At 39.2% G+C, this 18,823-nt stretch overlaps 1 protein-coding gene across 4 annotated transcripts in view; it reads right to left on the reverse strand.

Moving 5' to 3' along the window:
- The window catches only part of MCU (mitochondrial calcium uniporter), a 209,027-nt gene that overhangs the window by 21,546 nt on the left and 168,658 nt on the right, over window positions 1-18,823 (reverse strand). For 3 of the 4 annotated variants that reach the window (XM_005565546.3, XM_045400085.2, XM_005565548.4), the window contains 2 exons: window positions 4,011-4,181; window positions 2,783-2,887 (listed from right to left, as the gene is read on the reverse strand). In XM_005565546.3, the coding sequence (XP_005565603.1) occupies window positions 2,783-2,887; window positions 4,011-4,181 (276 nt within the window). Of the gene's footprint in view, window positions 1-1,237; window positions 1,240-1,547; window positions 1,644-2,782; window positions 2,888-4,010; window positions 4,182-18,823 lie in introns of all 4 variants that reach the window. The other variant, XM_074001851.1, reaches the window with a different exon arrangement.

The raw sequence follows: 18,823 nt of genomic DNA on the forward strand, positions 1-18,823 counted from the left end.
AAAATAAAATAAGATAGACTTGTATCTACATATATTTCATGCATTCATGACATACTTAACTTTTCTTAATTTTTTGGATATTTCTAGGTTATGTGGTTCGTTTGCAAGTTTTTTCAAATCTGCTTTGTTCAACAGTCAACTGTATGTAAAGAATATCTTTCCATTCTTACTATTTAAGGATACTTTTCTATACTTTCTCCCAGCTAGCCCCCTCTCATCTAGCTTAAAGAAAGTGAATATGGCCTCTGCACAATCAAAATGCTACCCAGCGAACACATTTAATTCACTCAATATAGATGGAATCAATGGGGAATATGAAATCACAGTGCCTTCCCTCAGAGCATCAAAGAAAAGGACGAAGCAAAATTCAGAGAAGATATTTATCACTTTTGGTTGGTCAGGGGTCAGAGAAGGAAAGAGTATGATCATTAAAGGCTTACTGGAAGAGTCAATATTGACAATTTTGACTTGAGAAAACGGGGGTTAGGAAGAAAGGCATCTTAGGCAGAAGAAAGTGAGCAAATAGTGAGATGGGAAAGAACAGGGCATAGTTCAGGAAACCATAAAGGAATACACAGTGGAGAAAAAGTAGGCAACATGTAAGAGGGAAAGAAAACATTTTAAAAGGTAGGTGTGGACCAGATTATAGAGGAATTTCATAACAGGGTTTCACTCAGAACTTTTCTATGTTACACCCAATTCTTTCTCTTTTTTTTTGTTTAAAGATGTGTTGCCCAGGCTGGTTGCTACTGTGTTGCCCAGGCTGGTCCCAAACTCCTGGTCTTAAGCAATCCTCCTGCCTCGGCTTCCTAAAGTGCTGGGATTACAGGTGTGAGCCACCTTACCAGGCCTAAACCCAATTCCTAAAAGCAGGATTGAAAAGAAGGAATGTCCTACAGCAGCAGTCCCCCACCCCTGGGGTGCGAACCAGTACTGGTCAGTGGCCTGTTAGGAACCAGGCTACAAAGGAGGAGGCCAGCCAGTAAGCATTACTGCCTGAACTCCACCTCCTGTCAGATCAGCAGCAGCATTAGATCTCATAGGAGCACAAACCCTATTGTAAATTGTGCATGTGAGGGATCTAGGTTGTGTGCTGCTTATGAGAATCTAACTGATGCCTGAGGATCTGACATGGAACAGTTTCATTCCAAAACCACTGCCTCTGCCCCTGCCACCACTGTCAGTGGAAAAATTATCTTTAACAAAATTGGTCCCTGGTACCAAAAAGGTTGGGAACTGCTGTCCTATGGCGCTGGTGGAAGGAGTGGTGGAAGGGGCATTAACAACAGCAGTGAGTAACAATGAATATCAAGGGCAAATAGAGAAACAGGATCAAAAAAGACACAACTCAAAACGCTATTTTAGAGGGCTACTTAGCATTGTACTGTGCAGAGCCACAGTAGAGACCAGGATGAAAAGAAATATTAGCAATACTGACTCTGTCTTTATTTAAAATTTTATTCATCATGCATTGTTTGCATTAACTCTGTTTTTTTAAAGTAGTACATTAAAATACCATTTATCTTGCTGGGTGCGGTAACTCATGCCTATAATCTCAGCACTTTGGGAGGCTGAGGCAGGTGGATAACTTGAGGTCAGGAGTTCAAGACCATTCTGGCCAACATGGCAAAACCCCATATCTACTAAAAACGAAAATTAGCCTGGCGGCTGGGCACAGTGGCTCATGCCTGTAATCACAGCACTTTGGGAGGCCAAGGCAGATAGATCACCTGAGGTCAGGAGTTCAAGAGCAGCCTGACAAATATGGTGAAACCCGTATCTAGCTTGAACCTGGGAAGTGGAGCTTGCAGTAAGCCAGTATCACGCCACTGCACTCCAGCCTGGGCGACAGAGCAAGACTCTTAAAAACAAAACAACAATTCTTTATCTTGATTACTGAGTTGTTTGGTGCCCTCTTAAAATTTGTGTCTGAGGCAAGCACCTTTCCTTTTCCCATAAAAGCATATACAGGCTGTGAACAGTGGTTCATGCCTATAATCCCAACACTCTGGGAGGCCAGAGAGGGAGCAGTGCTTGAGCCCAGAAGTTCAAGACCAGCCTAGGCAACATAGTGAGACCTTATCTCTACAAAAATAAAAAAAATTATCCAGGCATGGTGGCACATGCCTGTATGCCTGTAGTCCAAGCTACTCCAGCTGCTTGGGAGGATGAGGTAGGAGGATAATTTGAGGTCGAGGCTGCAGTGAGCTGTGATTATGCCACTGTACTCCATCCTGGGTGACAGAGTGAGACCTTGTCTCAAAACAAACAAAAAACAAAACAAACAAACAAAAAAAACAACCAACCATGCATCATGTCAGAAGTTCCTAAGAACTATTATTATTGTACAATAATTGACTTTCAGACTGCTGACCTTGAGCCATAAAAAAAGCTCAATACTTATTACAACACTTAAGAGAACAGAGAAGCCTACAGCTTATTTTAAAAAGATATCCCCTGTAATGTTATTAAAGTAGTACGACTTTTGGCCTTTATGAAGGGAAGGAGCTTCAGTTATGTAGGACATTCATTTATGTGAAACAGAGTGACAATGTCAGATAATAAAGCATTCTGGCATCTAGGCAGAATCTAAGTGATTTTAGTCAAGGCAGAATCTAAGTGATTTTAGTCAATGTACTAGTCAAGTGCCAGGTACTCAATGAGCTCTTTCAGTGTTCTTTGAATATTGTCTGTTTCTCAAGGTTACCCAAGGAAAAAAAATAAAGTTCTTTCCAAAAGCCCTTCCCACATTTCTGTGACCTTACCAAGGTTACTATTTTACCTCTTTTTGGTGGTCGTACGTGATATGTTAAGTCATTAATGACCAGCTTAAAGTCATCAAGGAGGAGGAGGTCTATTCCTGTTGAAGCAGCAACACGAACACCATCTGTGAAAATTTCAAATGAAACTTGTCATAGGTCCATAATTATTCAAGAATGGTCAGGAAAATTCAATCTTCAAAATAGTTTTTAAAAATTACCTCCTCCTTTTTAAATTTCAGTTAACTTTTTACCTCATTTCCCAGTTCTATGCAAAGTTTAGGTTGCCTAAAGCTCTGTTTCTAGGACTCGAGTTTGTGAAGATTTAACAACAGCTTCTCCTGTGAACTACATGAGCAAGTGAAATAATTAACGGTCATAGTTCTGTAGGTGTACATTGGAAATCTAGGGTCACTGGGAGAGCTGTATGGACTTAACATTGTCCATAATGGAAGCTGGTTGAGTCAAAAAAAAAAAAAAAAAAAAAAAACCAGTATTTTTTGACATATGGTACTCTTCAGTATAGTCATTGATTAGTTGCCAATAATTCAGTAGAGACAGATGCTGGGGTTAACAAAGTATTATACATCCACCACGCTGGTCTACTAATTATATTGTCAGATGAGTAGAAATGTGGTAATTGTTAACTGGTGAATCCAGGTGAAGGGTAAATGGGCATTTATTGTACTAATCTTTCAAGTTTTCTGTAGATTTAAAAAATTTTAAAGTAAAAATGGGGAAAAAAACAATGGGAAAAAAACTTAAAAATGGGAAAAAAATTAAAAAACTTAAAAAATAAATAAATGAAATACATAAAATGGTAATTTTTAGTGCCTTATTTTATATTCTTTTCAAATCATATACTTCTTTATTTTGGCAAACTTTTCTTTCCAGACATGAGGGTTTAACTACTGGAAGTATTTATTCTACACCTAAAGTAATGATAAAAAGTCTCGATAATATAAAATGTGATTGACTGTTCATCCTTGCTCATGGCATTATATGTGAGATGCTTTTGAATGAGATTCCCTGTGCATACACATTTGCTAAAATCGATCAATTATACTCTGAGTACTACTGGGAGAGAAATCACTTTCTCTCCTGGTAAGTGCTAAGCAAAAGAAAAAAGTTTTCTGAAGTTAACAGTATAGGGTTCTTTTGTAGCTACGTGTATGGTGTATGTATGTGTCTAGAAATTGCTGTGGGGTGAAATGAGGGGTAGATGGTAATTAATAATGATGGTGACTATACCTGGTGAATAGACAGCAACTCTGTCAATTCCCCGATCCTCTTCTTGCAGTTGTCGTAAAAATACACCAACGGAGTCAGAGATAGGCTTGAGTGTGAACTGACAGCGTTCACGCCGGGATGGTAGCCTCACAGATATCACAGGTAACCCATTTTGATAAACCACTGTAACATCTGAATGAAAAAGACCCAAAAACATATGATAATTGGATTTCAATGTAAGTTAAAGTCACATTATTACTATTCTTGCATGGGGGTCTATTATTAGCATGATTTAAAATGTTTTCAAAGAAGGTTTAAGAACATGCCCTTTAGCTTTAGTTGAAGGTTATTCTGGAAACCGGCTTATAAAAGATCAAATGGATCACACAGCTCATTTTACAGATATGAAAAAACAGGCAAGGAACTGTCTTCTGAGTGGGTCAAGGAGAGGCTTTCCCAAGGATATCAGGTGAAGCTCTTGATATTGGTGAATACAAGCCCTGGATCCATTTAGCAAGATTTTATTAAGCAGTCAGAGATTGCTGGGCCAGACTTCATAGCCTATAGGACGTGGCTCTTGGGATCCAGAGCTTTCAAGAAGTACCCTAATAAGTGAGACTCCTACTCCAAAACAGTCAATTCATGTATATATAGTACAAGTTGATAAGTGAGAAACAAAAGTGAAATCTTAAGCCCCTCAACTGACTGAATGGACTCCCTCTTGGCCAAAGGGACACCCAGGGTAAACCTTTAAAGCTAAGTTCTCAGCCATGACAGGATGGGAGGTCAGACACAACTCATTATATCCCCTCCTTGCTAGCCACCATTAGGCACTCTTTCCTAAGGGCTTAAGAGAAACTAGCCGTTTCAAAAGACTCCACCATTGATATCAACCAATTAACTGCCCAACACTGCCCCTCTTTTTTGCCTGACAAGAGGCCACCGACCGTGAAGTGGTTCTGGCCAGTCTACGGAGAATGCACAGTGAGGGTTTTCACACCCTCTGCTTCATCTTTTGACACCAGAGAGCTGAAAACTCCACCCTCAGATCATGCTGATGCAGCCATTTTTTGTACACGGGACCCATGAAGGGGCATGAAGCTCAGTTGTGCATACACGTTTCTCTTTTCATAAATATGCATGGCCTCTCCTATAGTGTACTGAGTATGTACATTTGGCCACCCTGCTCAGCATGCATTCCTGTTCTTTTTGCCTATTCCTCAAAGTGTCTGTTTTTGGCTTCTGAATAGAGGCTACACTTCCCAGCCTGTCAGAATGGCCACCCTGCAGGCTGCAACCTTTATGAGAAATATACGTCTCCTTTCCAAATTCATGAACCTCGTCATTCTTCAGTTAGCATTCTATCAAAAACAATTCATGTTCTCTTGAATGTCTTCATGAGCTTGGCTAGACAGAACCAAAACTCTGTTGTTTAAGATTTTATAACAAAATGTTATGAAGGGAAAGTTTATTATGAGTTATAAAATTGAAGGGATCTTCTACAAAAGTATAGCATAGCATGCCTATTTCCTTATTTTTTCCCTCAGTATTCTTGATTTGTAGGGCCCTAGTAAAACAAACATCAGAATAACCCTCTTTCGCAATAATTTTCAAATACATTTTTTTTAAAATGCATTTTAAAAATCAAAATGTTTTACATAAGCAACTAAGCATTTAAAGATGATATTAGCACTGAGGAAAGAAAACAGGCTTTGGAGTCAAACCTGGGACTGAATCTTGGCTCTGTAATTTTGGGCATATTATGTAACTTCTCTGAGTCTCACTTTTTTCATATATAAAATGGGCTTTGGCCAGGCGTGGTGGCTCACGCCTATAATCCCAGCACTTTAGGAGGCTGAGGTGGACAGATCATGAGGTCAAGAGATTGAGACCATCTTGGCCAACATGGTGAAACCCTGTCTCTACTAAAAATAAAAAAATTAGCTGAGCGTGGTGGTGCACATCTGTAGTCCCAGCTACCAGGGAGGCTGAGGCAGGAGAATCACTTCAACCTGGGAGGAGGACGTTGCAGTGAGTCGAGATCGTGGCACTGCACTCTAGCCTGGGTGACAGAGCGAGACTCCGTCTCAAAAAAAAAAAAAAAAGGTTTAATCCCTAACTCATAGAGCTGTTGTGAGAAATGAGTGAAATACATAAATAATTTAAAACACTTAGCACACTACATGATACATAAATGATAATGTTTCCTTACTAGCTCCTTTGAAGAATCAAAGGTTGGCTAGATGTGGCAGCACGTGTCTGTAGTCCCAGCTACTCGGGAGGCTGAGGCAGGAGGACTGCTTGAGCCCAGGAGTTTGAGTCTACAGTGAGCTATGATTGTGCCACTGCACTCCAGCCTGAGCAACCGAGTGGGACCCCATGTCTAAAACTTTTTTTTTTTTTGAGACAGGGTCTTGCTCTATCACCTAGGCTGGAGTGCAGTGGCATGATCACAGCTCACTGCAGACTCGAGCTCCCAAGCTCAAGCGACTCTCCTGCCTCAGCCTTCCAAGTTAGTGGGACTACAGGCACGCACCACCATGCCATGCTATATATATATATTTTTTTTGAGAGACAGGGTTTCACCATGTTGCCCAGGCTGGTCTTGAACTCCTGAGCTTGAGCAGCGACCCGCCTTGGCCACCCAAAGTGCTGGGAATAAAGGCGTGAGCCACTATGCCTGGCTTCTAAAAACAATTTTTAAAAATAAAATGAGTCAAAAATTACATTCTATTATGCTTCTAAGGATTTATATCCCTACTAATCAAAGAGTTTATAGGAAATGTGTGAGATTAATGTTTTGGAAATCCAAAATGCATCAAGTTTTCCATAGTTGTAGTTGTAGACATCTACATCTTATTTCCTTGTCTATTCTAGTAACTGATAAGGTCTACATTATACACAAAATCTTCACACTAAAATCTTTCATGATTTGAATTTTCAAGAAATAACCCTAATTGAGACATAGCTTATAAATAACAAAATACATTATTTAAAATGGAAATCTGATGAGTTTTGACATAAGAATCAAAATAAAGAACATTTTTGATTCCCCCAAATTCTCTGATCCCCATCCCAGTTAATCCCTGGGTAACCATTGATCTGATTTTTGTCACCACAGATTAGAGTTTTATAGAGTTATATATAAATAAAATCACACTATGGACCCTTTTGTATTTGGCTTCTTTCTCTTGGCATGATTATGAGATTCACCTATGTTGTTGTTAGTAGTTCATCAATTAACTAGTTCATTAGTAGTCATTCATTTGTATTCCTGAGAAGGGTGTCATTGCATAGACAAACCACAACTTGTTTATCCTGTTGATGAACATCTGGGTTGTTTCCAGGTTTTGGCTACTATGAATAAAGCTTTTATGATTATTTGCATATAAGCCTTTGTGTGACATGTTTTCATAGTGTATCTTTCCCTATCCTTTTACCTTATCCATGTTTTATTTAAAGTGAGTTTCCTGCAGAAAGCTTATAGTTGGGTCTTGCTATTTTATCCAATCTAACAATCTCTGTCTTTTAATTAAAGTGTATATATTATTTGTATTTAATGTAATTATAAGTATGGCTGAGTATATGTCTACCATCTTACTACTTATTTTCTATTTGACCCTACTGTTCTTTCTTCTACTTTTCCTCTATTCTTGCCATTTTTTAGATTTACTATCTTTTAATCTCTTTAAAAAGGATTTTTTCATTTAATCACTATTTATTTTAATTTAATCTCTATTTTTTTTCTCACTTTTATTTTTCAGAGACAGGGTCTTAATCTGTCTCCCAGCCTGGAGTGCAGTGGTGTGATCACAACTCACTGCAGCCTTGATCTCCTGGGCTCAAGTGATCCTCCTCCCTCAGCTTCCTGAGTGGCTAGGACTAAAGGCACATGTAGCTATGCCTGGATAATTTTTTTTGGGGGGGCAGGGTAGAGACAGGGTCTCGTTATGTTGCCCAGGCTGACCCTGAAGTCCTGGACTCAAGCAATTCTCACATCTCAGCATCTCAAAGTGCTAGGATTACAGGATTGAGCCACAATGCCCAAGCTAATCTCGGCTGTTGACTTATTAAATACAATTTATTTTATTTATTTATTTATTTATTTTGAGATAGGGTCTTGCTGTGTTGCCCAGGCTGGAGTGCAGTGGTGTGATCTCGGCTCACTGCAACCTCCACCTCCTGGGTTCAAGCCATTCTCCTGCCTCTACCTCCCGGGTAGCTGGGACTACAGGTACCCATCACCACACCCAGCTAATTTTTCTTTAGTAGAGACAGGGTTTCACTATGTTGGCCAGGCTGGTCTCAAATGATCTGCCCGCCTTGGCCTCCCAAAGTGCTGGGATTACAGGTGTGAGCCACCAGGCCTGGCCCTTATTTTATTTTTTTTTAAGCATTACTCTAGAGCAGGTATTGCTAAACTTTTTTCTGTAAAGGCTAAGGTATTAAATATTTTAGACTCTGTGGGTCATAAGATCTCTGTTACAACTATAAACTCTGTTACAACTATAAACTCTGTTACTGTGGTGCAAAAGCAGCCACAGGCAATATACAAATAAATAGGCATGGCTGTGTTCCAACAAACTTTATTTATAATAAGCAATGGGCTGGCTTTGGCCTGTAGGTCAGGGGGTCGCCAACCCCCAGGACACAGACTGGTACCATGGAAAAACTGTCTTGCACGAAACTGGTCCCTGCTGCCAAAAACGTTGAGGAGCACTGCTGAAGGTCATAGTTTGCTGAATTCTGTTCTGTGTTATACATCTCTACCATATCACAATCAGTCTTCAAATAATATAGTATCACTTTAGGTATAGTTTTAGAGAACCTTACAACAATATACTTCCATTCCCCCTGCTTACATTCTTCATGGTATTGTTCTCACACATTTTTCTACATATATTATAAACCACACATTATTTTTGTGTGGTTTACCTTCTGATTATCTTTTAAACAGATTTTGTTTTGTATAGTATATATTAAGAGTTTGTGTATATTCTTATCTTTGTTCCTCTATGTCTTTCTTCCTCTGTCTGCCTTTTAAAAACTTTTACTTTTTAATAAAGACACGGTCTCATTCTGTTGCCCAGGCTGGAGTTCAGTGGTACCATCATAGCTCACTCAGTCTCAACTGCTGGGCTCACTGGATACTCCCGCCTCAGCCTCCAAAGTAGCTGGGACTACAGGCATGTGCCACCATGCCCAGCTAATTTTTATTTTTATTTTCTTTTTGAGACAGAGTCTCGCTCTGTCACCCAGGCTGGAGTACAGTGGTGTGATCTTGGCTCACTGTACCTTCACCTCCCAAGTTCAAGCGATTCTCCTGCCTCAGCCTCCCCAACAGTTGGGATTACAGGCACGCACCACCACACCCAGCAAATTTTTATATTTTTAGTAGAGACAGGGTTTCACTGTGTTGGCCAGGCTGGTCTCGAACTCCTGACCTCAGGGGATCCACCCGCCTCAGCCTCCCAAAGCGCTGGGCCAGCTAGTTTTTTTAATTTTAATTTTTAATTTTTATTTTTGTAGAGACAGGGTCTCACTATGTTGCCAAGGCTGGCCTCAAGCAATCCTCCTGTCTCGGCTTCCCAAAATGCTGGGCTCACAGGTATAAGCCACCATGCCCAGCTCTCTGCCTGCTTTTTAACATTTTCCTTTTATTATTGGTTTTCAACAATTTGACTGTGATGTGCTTTGCTTTTCTCTGTGAATGGTTGGGAGTTGTTAGATTTTTTAGATCTGGCTTTCCTCAAATTTGGAAAACTTTTGACCTTTATTCAACTATTATTTTTTTCTGTCTCCTACCCTTCTGGGATTCCAATTACACTTATGTTAGGCCATGTGATACTGTCTCACAGGTCACTGAGGTTTTCTTCATACATTTCAGGGGCTTCTTTTTTTCCCCCTCTCAGTTTCATTTTGGATAGTTTTAATTGCAATATACTTCAACATCATGGATTTTTTTCTTCTGCGGTGTCTAATTTTCTGGTAATTCCATCTATATGGTGTTTTCATTTCAGACATATTTTTCACCTCTAGAAGTTCCACTTCTTTTTATATCTTCCATTTCTTTTCACATTATATTTATGCTTTTCCTTTTCTCTATGAGCATAAGGATCATATTTATAATAGCTATTTTAACTTCTTGGCTGTTTATTCCATTATCTCTGACATTTCCAGGTCTGTTCATTGACTGTATTTTTGGAAGGTTTATTTTTTGCTTCTTCATATGCCTAGTAATTTTTGATTGGTGGTTAGACATTTTTAATTTTACATTGTTGAGTGCTGGGTCTTGTATAGTTAAATTACTTGCATGTTAGTTTGGCACTTTCAAGACTTCAAAAACTTCTTTTAGGAGAGATCTAGAGAATCCTTTATTCTAGGACCAATTTGTCCCTACTTCTAAGATATGGTTCTTATGAGAATGTCTACCAAATGTTCAAGTGTTCAAATGTATCTCTCTACTGTGGCTAGAGGGAAGCAAAATTATTCATTTTATGTTACTGGCAATAGCTATTTTCTAGGAAGTTTTAGCCTGGTCTTGTGGTTTAGAATTCAGCCAAAGTCTCACAGGATGCCTTTGCAGATTTCCAAGACTCCTCTTTTTCTTCATAGCTCCTTCCTCTGTAAATCTCTGTCTCATAAATTCTAGCTGCCTTGAGATTTACAAATTCTGATCTCTGTTTCTTCATCTTAACTAGATGGCCAACCTGTTTCCCTTCTCTGTGATGCAGTTTAGAGGCTGCCTCAGGCTGTAAACTCAACCAATGCAGGGTTTAACTCATTTGTTCCTCTTATCTCAGGCATCACAGTGCTGTGTGCCTATCGTCCAGTGTCTGAAAAGAGTTGTTTCAGATATTTTGTCTGGTGTTCTACTTGTTTATAGCAGGATAGTAATTCCCACAGCAGTTAATACTTCATGGATGTATGATTTGGATTTTTACATAAAAATTTCAAAGGAATAGTCTGTTTCCTAAGGAAGAAGAGGTCAAAATAGTAATTTGAATTGAATATAAGCATGTACTATCTAAAGTTTGCAATACCTAAAGATATTTTTAAAATGTGTCATATTCCTTCTTGTTCTAAAAGAATCCTTAGCAATTAATCTACTGTTTCCTGAAGTCAGAACCACTAACATGAGAATATTTCTATCTTTTCTATAGCAGTAATGATGATGAAGTCATTAAGATTAGTGATTAAATTATCCAATTATCCCCTTTCTATATATGTGAAAAAGAGTAACCACAGATCAAGAAGTAGAGAGAGTTGAATTTAAAAAAGAGATAGAATCTGTGAGTCTGAAATATATCTGGAGAATCTTAAAAGTGTCTTTGCAAAAATTATAAAAGTGAGAAAATTATGACAGTGAAAGAGACCTAATCTAACCAACCCCATACTTCCTTTAACCTCCAAACTGCCTTTGGTCATTCCTGGGCTTGGGCCTAGCTAGCTTTGGGAGAAAGTTAGTTTTTAGTTTAAATAATAGGCCTTCCCCCAAAATAAACTGCCTTCACAAAACTAACGAAAGAGCACCAGGTTAGGAAGATGGGAGGAGGCTGAATTCTGCTAAAATGTAAGTGTAAGGGATTACCAGCTATTATTCTAGAGGTCACAGATTTGCAACTTCCCCACACCCACTCTTGCAGATAACATCACTGTTGTAGAACCTAAGACTGGCCTTTTGAGATGTCCTTTCAGGCTCCTGTGGCCCCCACCCAGAAGAGGACTCAGCACATGAGGATCATTTTCCATACCCCTATGACTGCATCCACAACCAATCAGTGGCACTCATTCCCTTAGCCCCCTGCCCACCAAACTATCCTTGAAAAACCCTGGCCTCCAATTTGGGGAGACTAATTTGAGTAATAAAACTCCAGTCTCCTATTCAGCCAGCTCTGTGTGCATTAAACTCTTTCTCTATTGCAATTCTCCTGTCTTGACAAATTGGCTCTATATAGGTACTGGGCACAGAGAAGCTGTTGGGCAGTTACAAATGCACTAAAACATCAGTTTCACAGGTAAATGCTTAGGGGTTACTGTTTTAAAATAACTGAGTCAAAGTCAACGGAGAATATGAAGGTCTTTCATACCCAGTTTAACTTCTTCCTTTAAAGAGCATGATGCTTTTTTCAAGGGAATGAAATAAGAAAGCTTTTGAGAAACTCTACAATGAATAGCGCATTTCAGAGCTGACAAGCCTTTATTATACTGCTTTTGAAATCCCAAGGCCTGCTCTTCTCTCCTACACTGTGGATTGTAATGTCAACATTAGATTTCTTAGTTTGCAATTCAGGAATAACAATTGCCAAGGTTCCTCAAGTTTCACAATATAAACAATAAACAGCTGGTTGTAGTGAAGTCAGAATGGGTATTCACAAGCTAATGACAGTTGTCAGTTACTATCATCTAGAGACAAAATATTCTTTTAAAGTATACATTGCATCAAGTGGCTGTTTGGTTGGATTTTTTTTCTTTTGTTTTGATTTCCAAGTGAATAAAATAAGAAATAACATAAGTATGTTCCAGAGCAGTGTGTTTCAAAAAAAGCCTAGAAATTATGGAGCGTTCAACATGAATACTTAGAGTTAGAACACGATAACACGATAACAGATTTAGGCATAAAAACAGAAAGCTGTGGAATTGTGCAGACTAAGAAGAGTAGTGCAGGAACTACAAACAATTGCATTTGAAGCAGGAATACATTTTTAAAAAATGCTTTTGAGGCATCAGGAGTTGAAAAACAGTCATAAAATACAAATGCTTATTATTTTGCAAAATATTTTTTAAATGCTTGTAAAAATATATAGTATGAAGTTTGGCTAGTGTTCAAAATAATGAGTAAAATCTCCACTAAAATATATCACCTGTATATATTTTGAGGGCTTATTATGAAAGGGAACTGGTACAGTAAGGAAGCCCATGTTGGGCTTTTTCTGCAAAGCTACTTGGAGTAGAACTATGTATGATGGATGATTTCAGGGGCTTATGATCTTAACGTTATCGATTTCCTCCCCATTTTGTGTAATATTCTGCATCATAAATGTGAGATATATTCACAGAATTTCAGTGTTGGAAGGCCAGAGAGATCATACAAACTAACAACCTTCTTTTGCAGCTAAGAATAATAGAGTCTAGTAATGTTAGATAATATTCCTGGGCTGGGCACAGTGGCTCATGCCTGTAATCCAAGCACTTTGGGAGGCCAAGGTGAGTGGATCACCTGAGGTCAGGAGTTCGAGACCTGTCTGGCCAACATGGTGAAACTCCATCTCTACCAAAAATACAAAAAATTAGCTGGGTGTAGTGGCAGACACCTGTAATCCTAGCTACTCAGGCACCTGAGGCAGGAGAATCACTTGAACTCGGGAGGGGGAGGTTGCAGTGAGCTGAGATTGTGCCACTGCACTCCAGCCTGGGCAACAAGAGCGAAATTCTGTCTAAAAAAAAAAAAAGAAAAAGAAAAAAAGAAAAAGATAATATTCCTGAAAAGATAATATTCCTAAGATCACATATTTCAATTCAACAGCAATAGTTCATTTGACTAAGAAATCCTCTTCTAGGTCACACATGACATTAGTTTGCTAAATTCAGTAGATATTTTAGTTCTTAACTTGCTTGTTTTAGCAGCATCTAATGTTAACGACTCCCTCACTTTGTAAAAAAGTTTCCCCATTGGCTTCTATGAGGTTTCTAGCTTTTCTTTCTGTCTCGACCTTCTAATTTCCCCTCATAAGTTATTCTTCCTCTACTCATCCCTTAAAAGTTTCTAAGTGTTTTGTCCTCGGCCTCTGTGCTTCTCAGTTCACACACTCTCTAGGGAATCTCGTGTCTTCCCAAAGTCTCATGTAAATGCTGATGATATGCCAAGCCTATATTCAATTGTCTGCTAGAAATTGGGTCTCCCACAGCCATAACTCAAACTCAAAAGTCCTAAAAGTGAATCCATCTTCCCTAACCACCCATAATCTCAACCAATAACACCACCATTATTTTATTTTTGACCAAGCCAGAAAATTACCTGCTATCCTTGACTACTCGTAGAGCCAGAATCTGAATCTGACATTCCTCAGATCTAATTACTCATCATGTCCTTTCATTTCTTTTTTTTTTTTTTTTTTTTTGGAGACAGAGTCTTGCACCATCACCCAGGCTGGAGTGCAGTGGCGCAATCTCGGCTCACGGCAACCTCCACCTCCCAGGCTCAAGCGATTCTCCTGCCTCAACCTCCCGAGTAGCTGGGATTACAGGTGCCTGCCACCACGCCCGGCTAATTTTTTGTATTTTTAGTAAAGACGTGGTTTCACTATGTTGGCCAGGCTGGTCTCGAACACCTGACCTCGTGATCCACCTGACTCAGCCTCCCAAAGTGCTGGGATTACAGGTGTGAGCCACCACACCTGGCCCTTTCATTCTATTTTTTAAACATCTCTAAGCCCTCTGATACTCTCTACACTACCACCATTTTAGTCCAGGCCACCACTGTCTTTTTATTCTATCAGCTGCACTGTAATTGGAGTCCTTCATTCCAGCCTTGCTCCAGTTCAATTTTCCACATTGAAGCAGGGTGATCTTTTTCCAAATGAAGCCACTATCCTGAAGTTGGTAGTTGGTGTTTACCAACTTGGTATAAACTTCCATCCATTTATACACACACACACACACACACACACACACACACACACACGCACAAATATATATCTCAATACACGATATTTAGTACTGTGATAGCCAGCCTTCAAGAAGACTCTCTATAATCCTTGCCTGTAAGTATTTGTTATGGTTTGAATGTCTCCTCTGAAACTCACCTTGAAATTTAATTGCCATTGTAACAGTGTTGAGAGGCAGGACCTTTAAGAGGTGATTAGGTCATGAAGGCTCTGCCCCTGTAACTGGATTTTTGCCATTATCATAGGAGTGGGTTAGTTACTGGGGGAGTGGGTTCCTGATAAAACAAAAAAGGTGAGTTCAACTCAGTTTCCCCTCTCTGTCTCCTGTGCACACTTCCCCACAATGTGATGCCTTCTGCGATGTTACAATGCAGCAAGAAGACCCTCGCTAGATGGACTCCTCGATCTTGGACTTCCCAGAACTGTAAGCCAAATCAATCTTTTCTTCATAAATTACTCAGTTTGCAATTGACATAGCAGCAAAGAAATGGACTAAGATAGTATAGATGCCTCTTGACTTATGATATTATCTCTGCATAAACCCACTGTAAGTCAAAAAATGCATTTAATAATCCAACAAATCCATCATAAAGTCAAAAAACCATAAGTTGAACCATCAGAAGTCAGGGATTGTCTATATTCATGCCCTGAGTAGTGTCATCCATATCAAATCAGGGCTGGTCTGCAGAACCAATATGATACAGCTGAAGTGATGACTGTAACTTCTAAGACTATGTCATAATAGACTTTACAGCTTCTGCTTTGGTCTCTTGTACACTTGCTCTAGGGGAAGCCAGTCATCATATCATGAGGACAATCCTGCAGCCCTATGGAGAAGCCCATATGGAGAAGTGGTACATTCTTGACCAAATGTAAACTTGTCAACATGATCAGAAATCAATATACAGGCCAGGCACGGTGGCTCATGCCTGTAATCCCAGCACTTTGGGAGGCCAAGTCGGGCGAATCACTTGAGGTCAGGAGTTCTACATCACCCTGGCCAACATGGCGAAACTCCGTCTCTAGTGAAAAAGTACAAAAAATTAGCCTAGCATGGTGGCATGCGCCTGAAATCCCAGTTACTTGGGAGGCCGAGGCAGGAGAATTGCTTGAACCCAGGAGGCGGAGGTTGCAGTGAACCGAGTTTGCACCACTGCGCTCCAGCCTGGGTGACAGGGCAAGACTTCGTCTCAATAAAAATGGAAACAGATACACTGACATCTAAAGTTCAACTGTCTCCCTGGCCACACTGGGAGGAAGTTCCCCTGGATCTAAGATCTCCTACTTTTAGGTAGAAGATTTTTGGAGGCTTTATTCCTCTCCATTTGGATTATTCCTTTCCACTCCTTCCCTTCATTGCTTCCTGGTTTCTTCCCAGTCCCTATCCTGGTTCCCTCCATCTGGACCCTAAAGGGAACAATTTTGTCAGCTCTGGCTTTGAGGGGTGGGGGGAGCCTTCCCAGTCCAGTCAAACATTTTCATTTTCAAAAAAGAAGAAAAAAAATTTTTAAGTTTAATTTATAAATTAGGCACAATAAGAGATTAACAGAAAGAACTAAGAAAAAATTAGAACAATTAAAACAATATGCCAGCATCACTACTCTTGTACATGGGGGGTTAGTATTAAGTAAAATAAGGGTTACTCGACCACAAGTGCTGCAGTACAACAACAGTCAATCCGATAACTGAAACAGCTACTAAGTGACTAATGGGTGAGTAGCATATAAAGCATGGATATGCTGAGCAAAGGGATGATTCACATCCCAGGTGGGATCGAGCAGGATAGCACAAAATTTCATCACACTACTCAGAACAGCATTCAATTTAAAACTTATTAATTGGGCTGGGCACAGTGGCTCACACCTGTAATCCCAGCACTTTGGGAGGCTGATGCAGGCAGATCACTTGAGGTCAGGAGTTTGAGACCAACCTGGCCAACACAGTAAAACGCTGACTCTACTGAAAATACAAATATTAGCTGGGTGTGGTGGCAGGCACCTGTAATCCCAGCTACGCGGGAGCCTGAGGCAGGATAATTGCTTGAACCTGGGAGGCAGAGGTTGCAGTGAGCTGATATTGCACCACTGCACTCCAGCCTGTGACAGAGCAAGACTCTGTCTCAAACAAAACAAAACAAAACAAAAACTTATTGTTTATTTCTGGAATTTTCCATTTAATATTTTCAGACTGCAGTTGCCCGTGGGTAATTGAAACTATGGAAAGTGAAGCCATGGAAAAAGGGGTGGAGGGGAGACTCCTATATATAAAGGATCACGGTGTTTACAACCCTCTAAAACTTGTCTTTTATGACAATCATTGCTTTGAGGTTTATCTAAATTGAATCATATTTCTGGAAACATTCACTTAAACTCCTATATATAAGGAAGTGGTAAATTTAAAAAAAAGAAAAAAAACCTCCTATATAGAATTTCATTCTATGAATACATTGCTTAACAACAGGGATACATTCTGAGAAATGCATCATTAGGTGATTCTGTCACTGTGTGAGCATCATAGATAATATTTACAAAACCTAGATGGTATAGCCTACCACACACCTAGTAGGTATCTAGGTATTGCTCTTAGGCTACAAACCTGTATAGCGAATTACTGTGCTGAATACTGTCAGCAACTATAACACAGTGGTATTTGTATATCTAAACATTTCTGAATATAGAAAAGGTGCAGTAAAAATACAGTATTATACTCTTTTGGGACCAACATCATATATGTGGCCCATTGTTGACTGAAACGTTGTTATTCAGTACATGCATGACTGTATACCATAATTTGTATATTGAAAAACCAGATTTCTTCCCCTATTATAAATAAAAATAAGGCTAAGAGAAAGTAGCACTACTCAATGTTTTTAGTTTCTGATATAAATTTTTATTTCCTTTTAGAGCCTTGTGTGTCACATTTTACTCCTTAATTCATCTGGAACTTATTTATTTTTGTGATGTTGAGAAGTTGATTGTAATAGCACCATTTATTAAATAGTCTGCCCTTTTTCCTTGGCTTTACAATGCTAATCAATCGCATGTCAGATTTCTATATATGTAAGCTTTCTCTAATCTGATCCAACAATCTTTCCTGTACCAATACTTCATTGTTTCGATTATTACAGTTTTAGAAATATGTCTTAGTACGTGCTTAGGTACCACATGTCCCCGTGTTTTCCTATTCCAAATTTATCTTAGTTTTTTATATAGCTTTACTCTTTCATGTGAATTTTTAAGTAAGTTGATCAGCTCCCACTGGGGTTTTGATTAGCATTGCATTGAATTTATAAATTCATTTAAGGAAAATAGACAATTTACAATTGTTGTCTTCATATCTATTAAGATGGTATAACACTGCATTTATTCCTATCTTATGTCCTTCAATAAAGTTTATTATTCTCAATAAATGTCTTACATTTTATTTTTACTAGTTTTATGCCTAGATGCCCTCAAGTAATTTAACAATCACTTCTATATTCCTAAGGATAATTCCAAAAGTCTATATGCTTTGTTAAATTATATGTTAGACAAAATATAAGACTATCATTTTAACAGAATAAACTAAATATCTATCTACTTTGGTGACAATAAGGAGCTTCCTTATATATTATCGCAAAAACATCCTCAGAATATTTACACATACATATATATATATTTTTTTTTTTTTTTTTTTTTTTTGAGACAGAGTCACACTCTTGTCACCCAGGCTAGAATGCAGTGGCATGATCAGGGCTCACTGCAGCCTTAACCGCCCAGGTTTAAGAGATCCTCCTGCCTCAGTCTCCTGAGTAGCTAGAACTACAGATGTATGCGTCCACGCCCAGCTAATTTTTGTATTTCTATTTTTTTACATTTTCTTTGAGATGGAGTCTTGCTCTGTTGCCCAGGCAACAGTGGCGCAATCTTGGCTCACCGCAACCTCTGCCTCCCGGGTTCAAGCGATTCTTCTGCCTCAGCCTCCCAAGTAACTGGGATTACAGGTGCCCACCACCATGATCAGCTAATTTTTATATTTTTAGTAGAGATGGGTTTTTGCCATGCTGGCCAGGCTGGTCTCGAACTCCTGACCTAAGGTGATCCGCCCACCTTGGCCCCGTAAAGTACTGAGATTACAGGCATGAGCCACCATGCCCAGCCTAATTTTTTGTATTTTTGGTAGAGACGG

Source organism: Macaca fascicularis, chromosome 9, assembly GCF_037993035.2.
Source record: "Macaca fascicularis isolate 582-1 chromosome 9, T2T-MFA8v1.1".
NCBI classification, from domain to species: domain Eukaryota; kingdom Metazoa; phylum Chordata; class Mammalia; order Primates; family Cercopithecidae; genus Macaca; species Macaca fascicularis.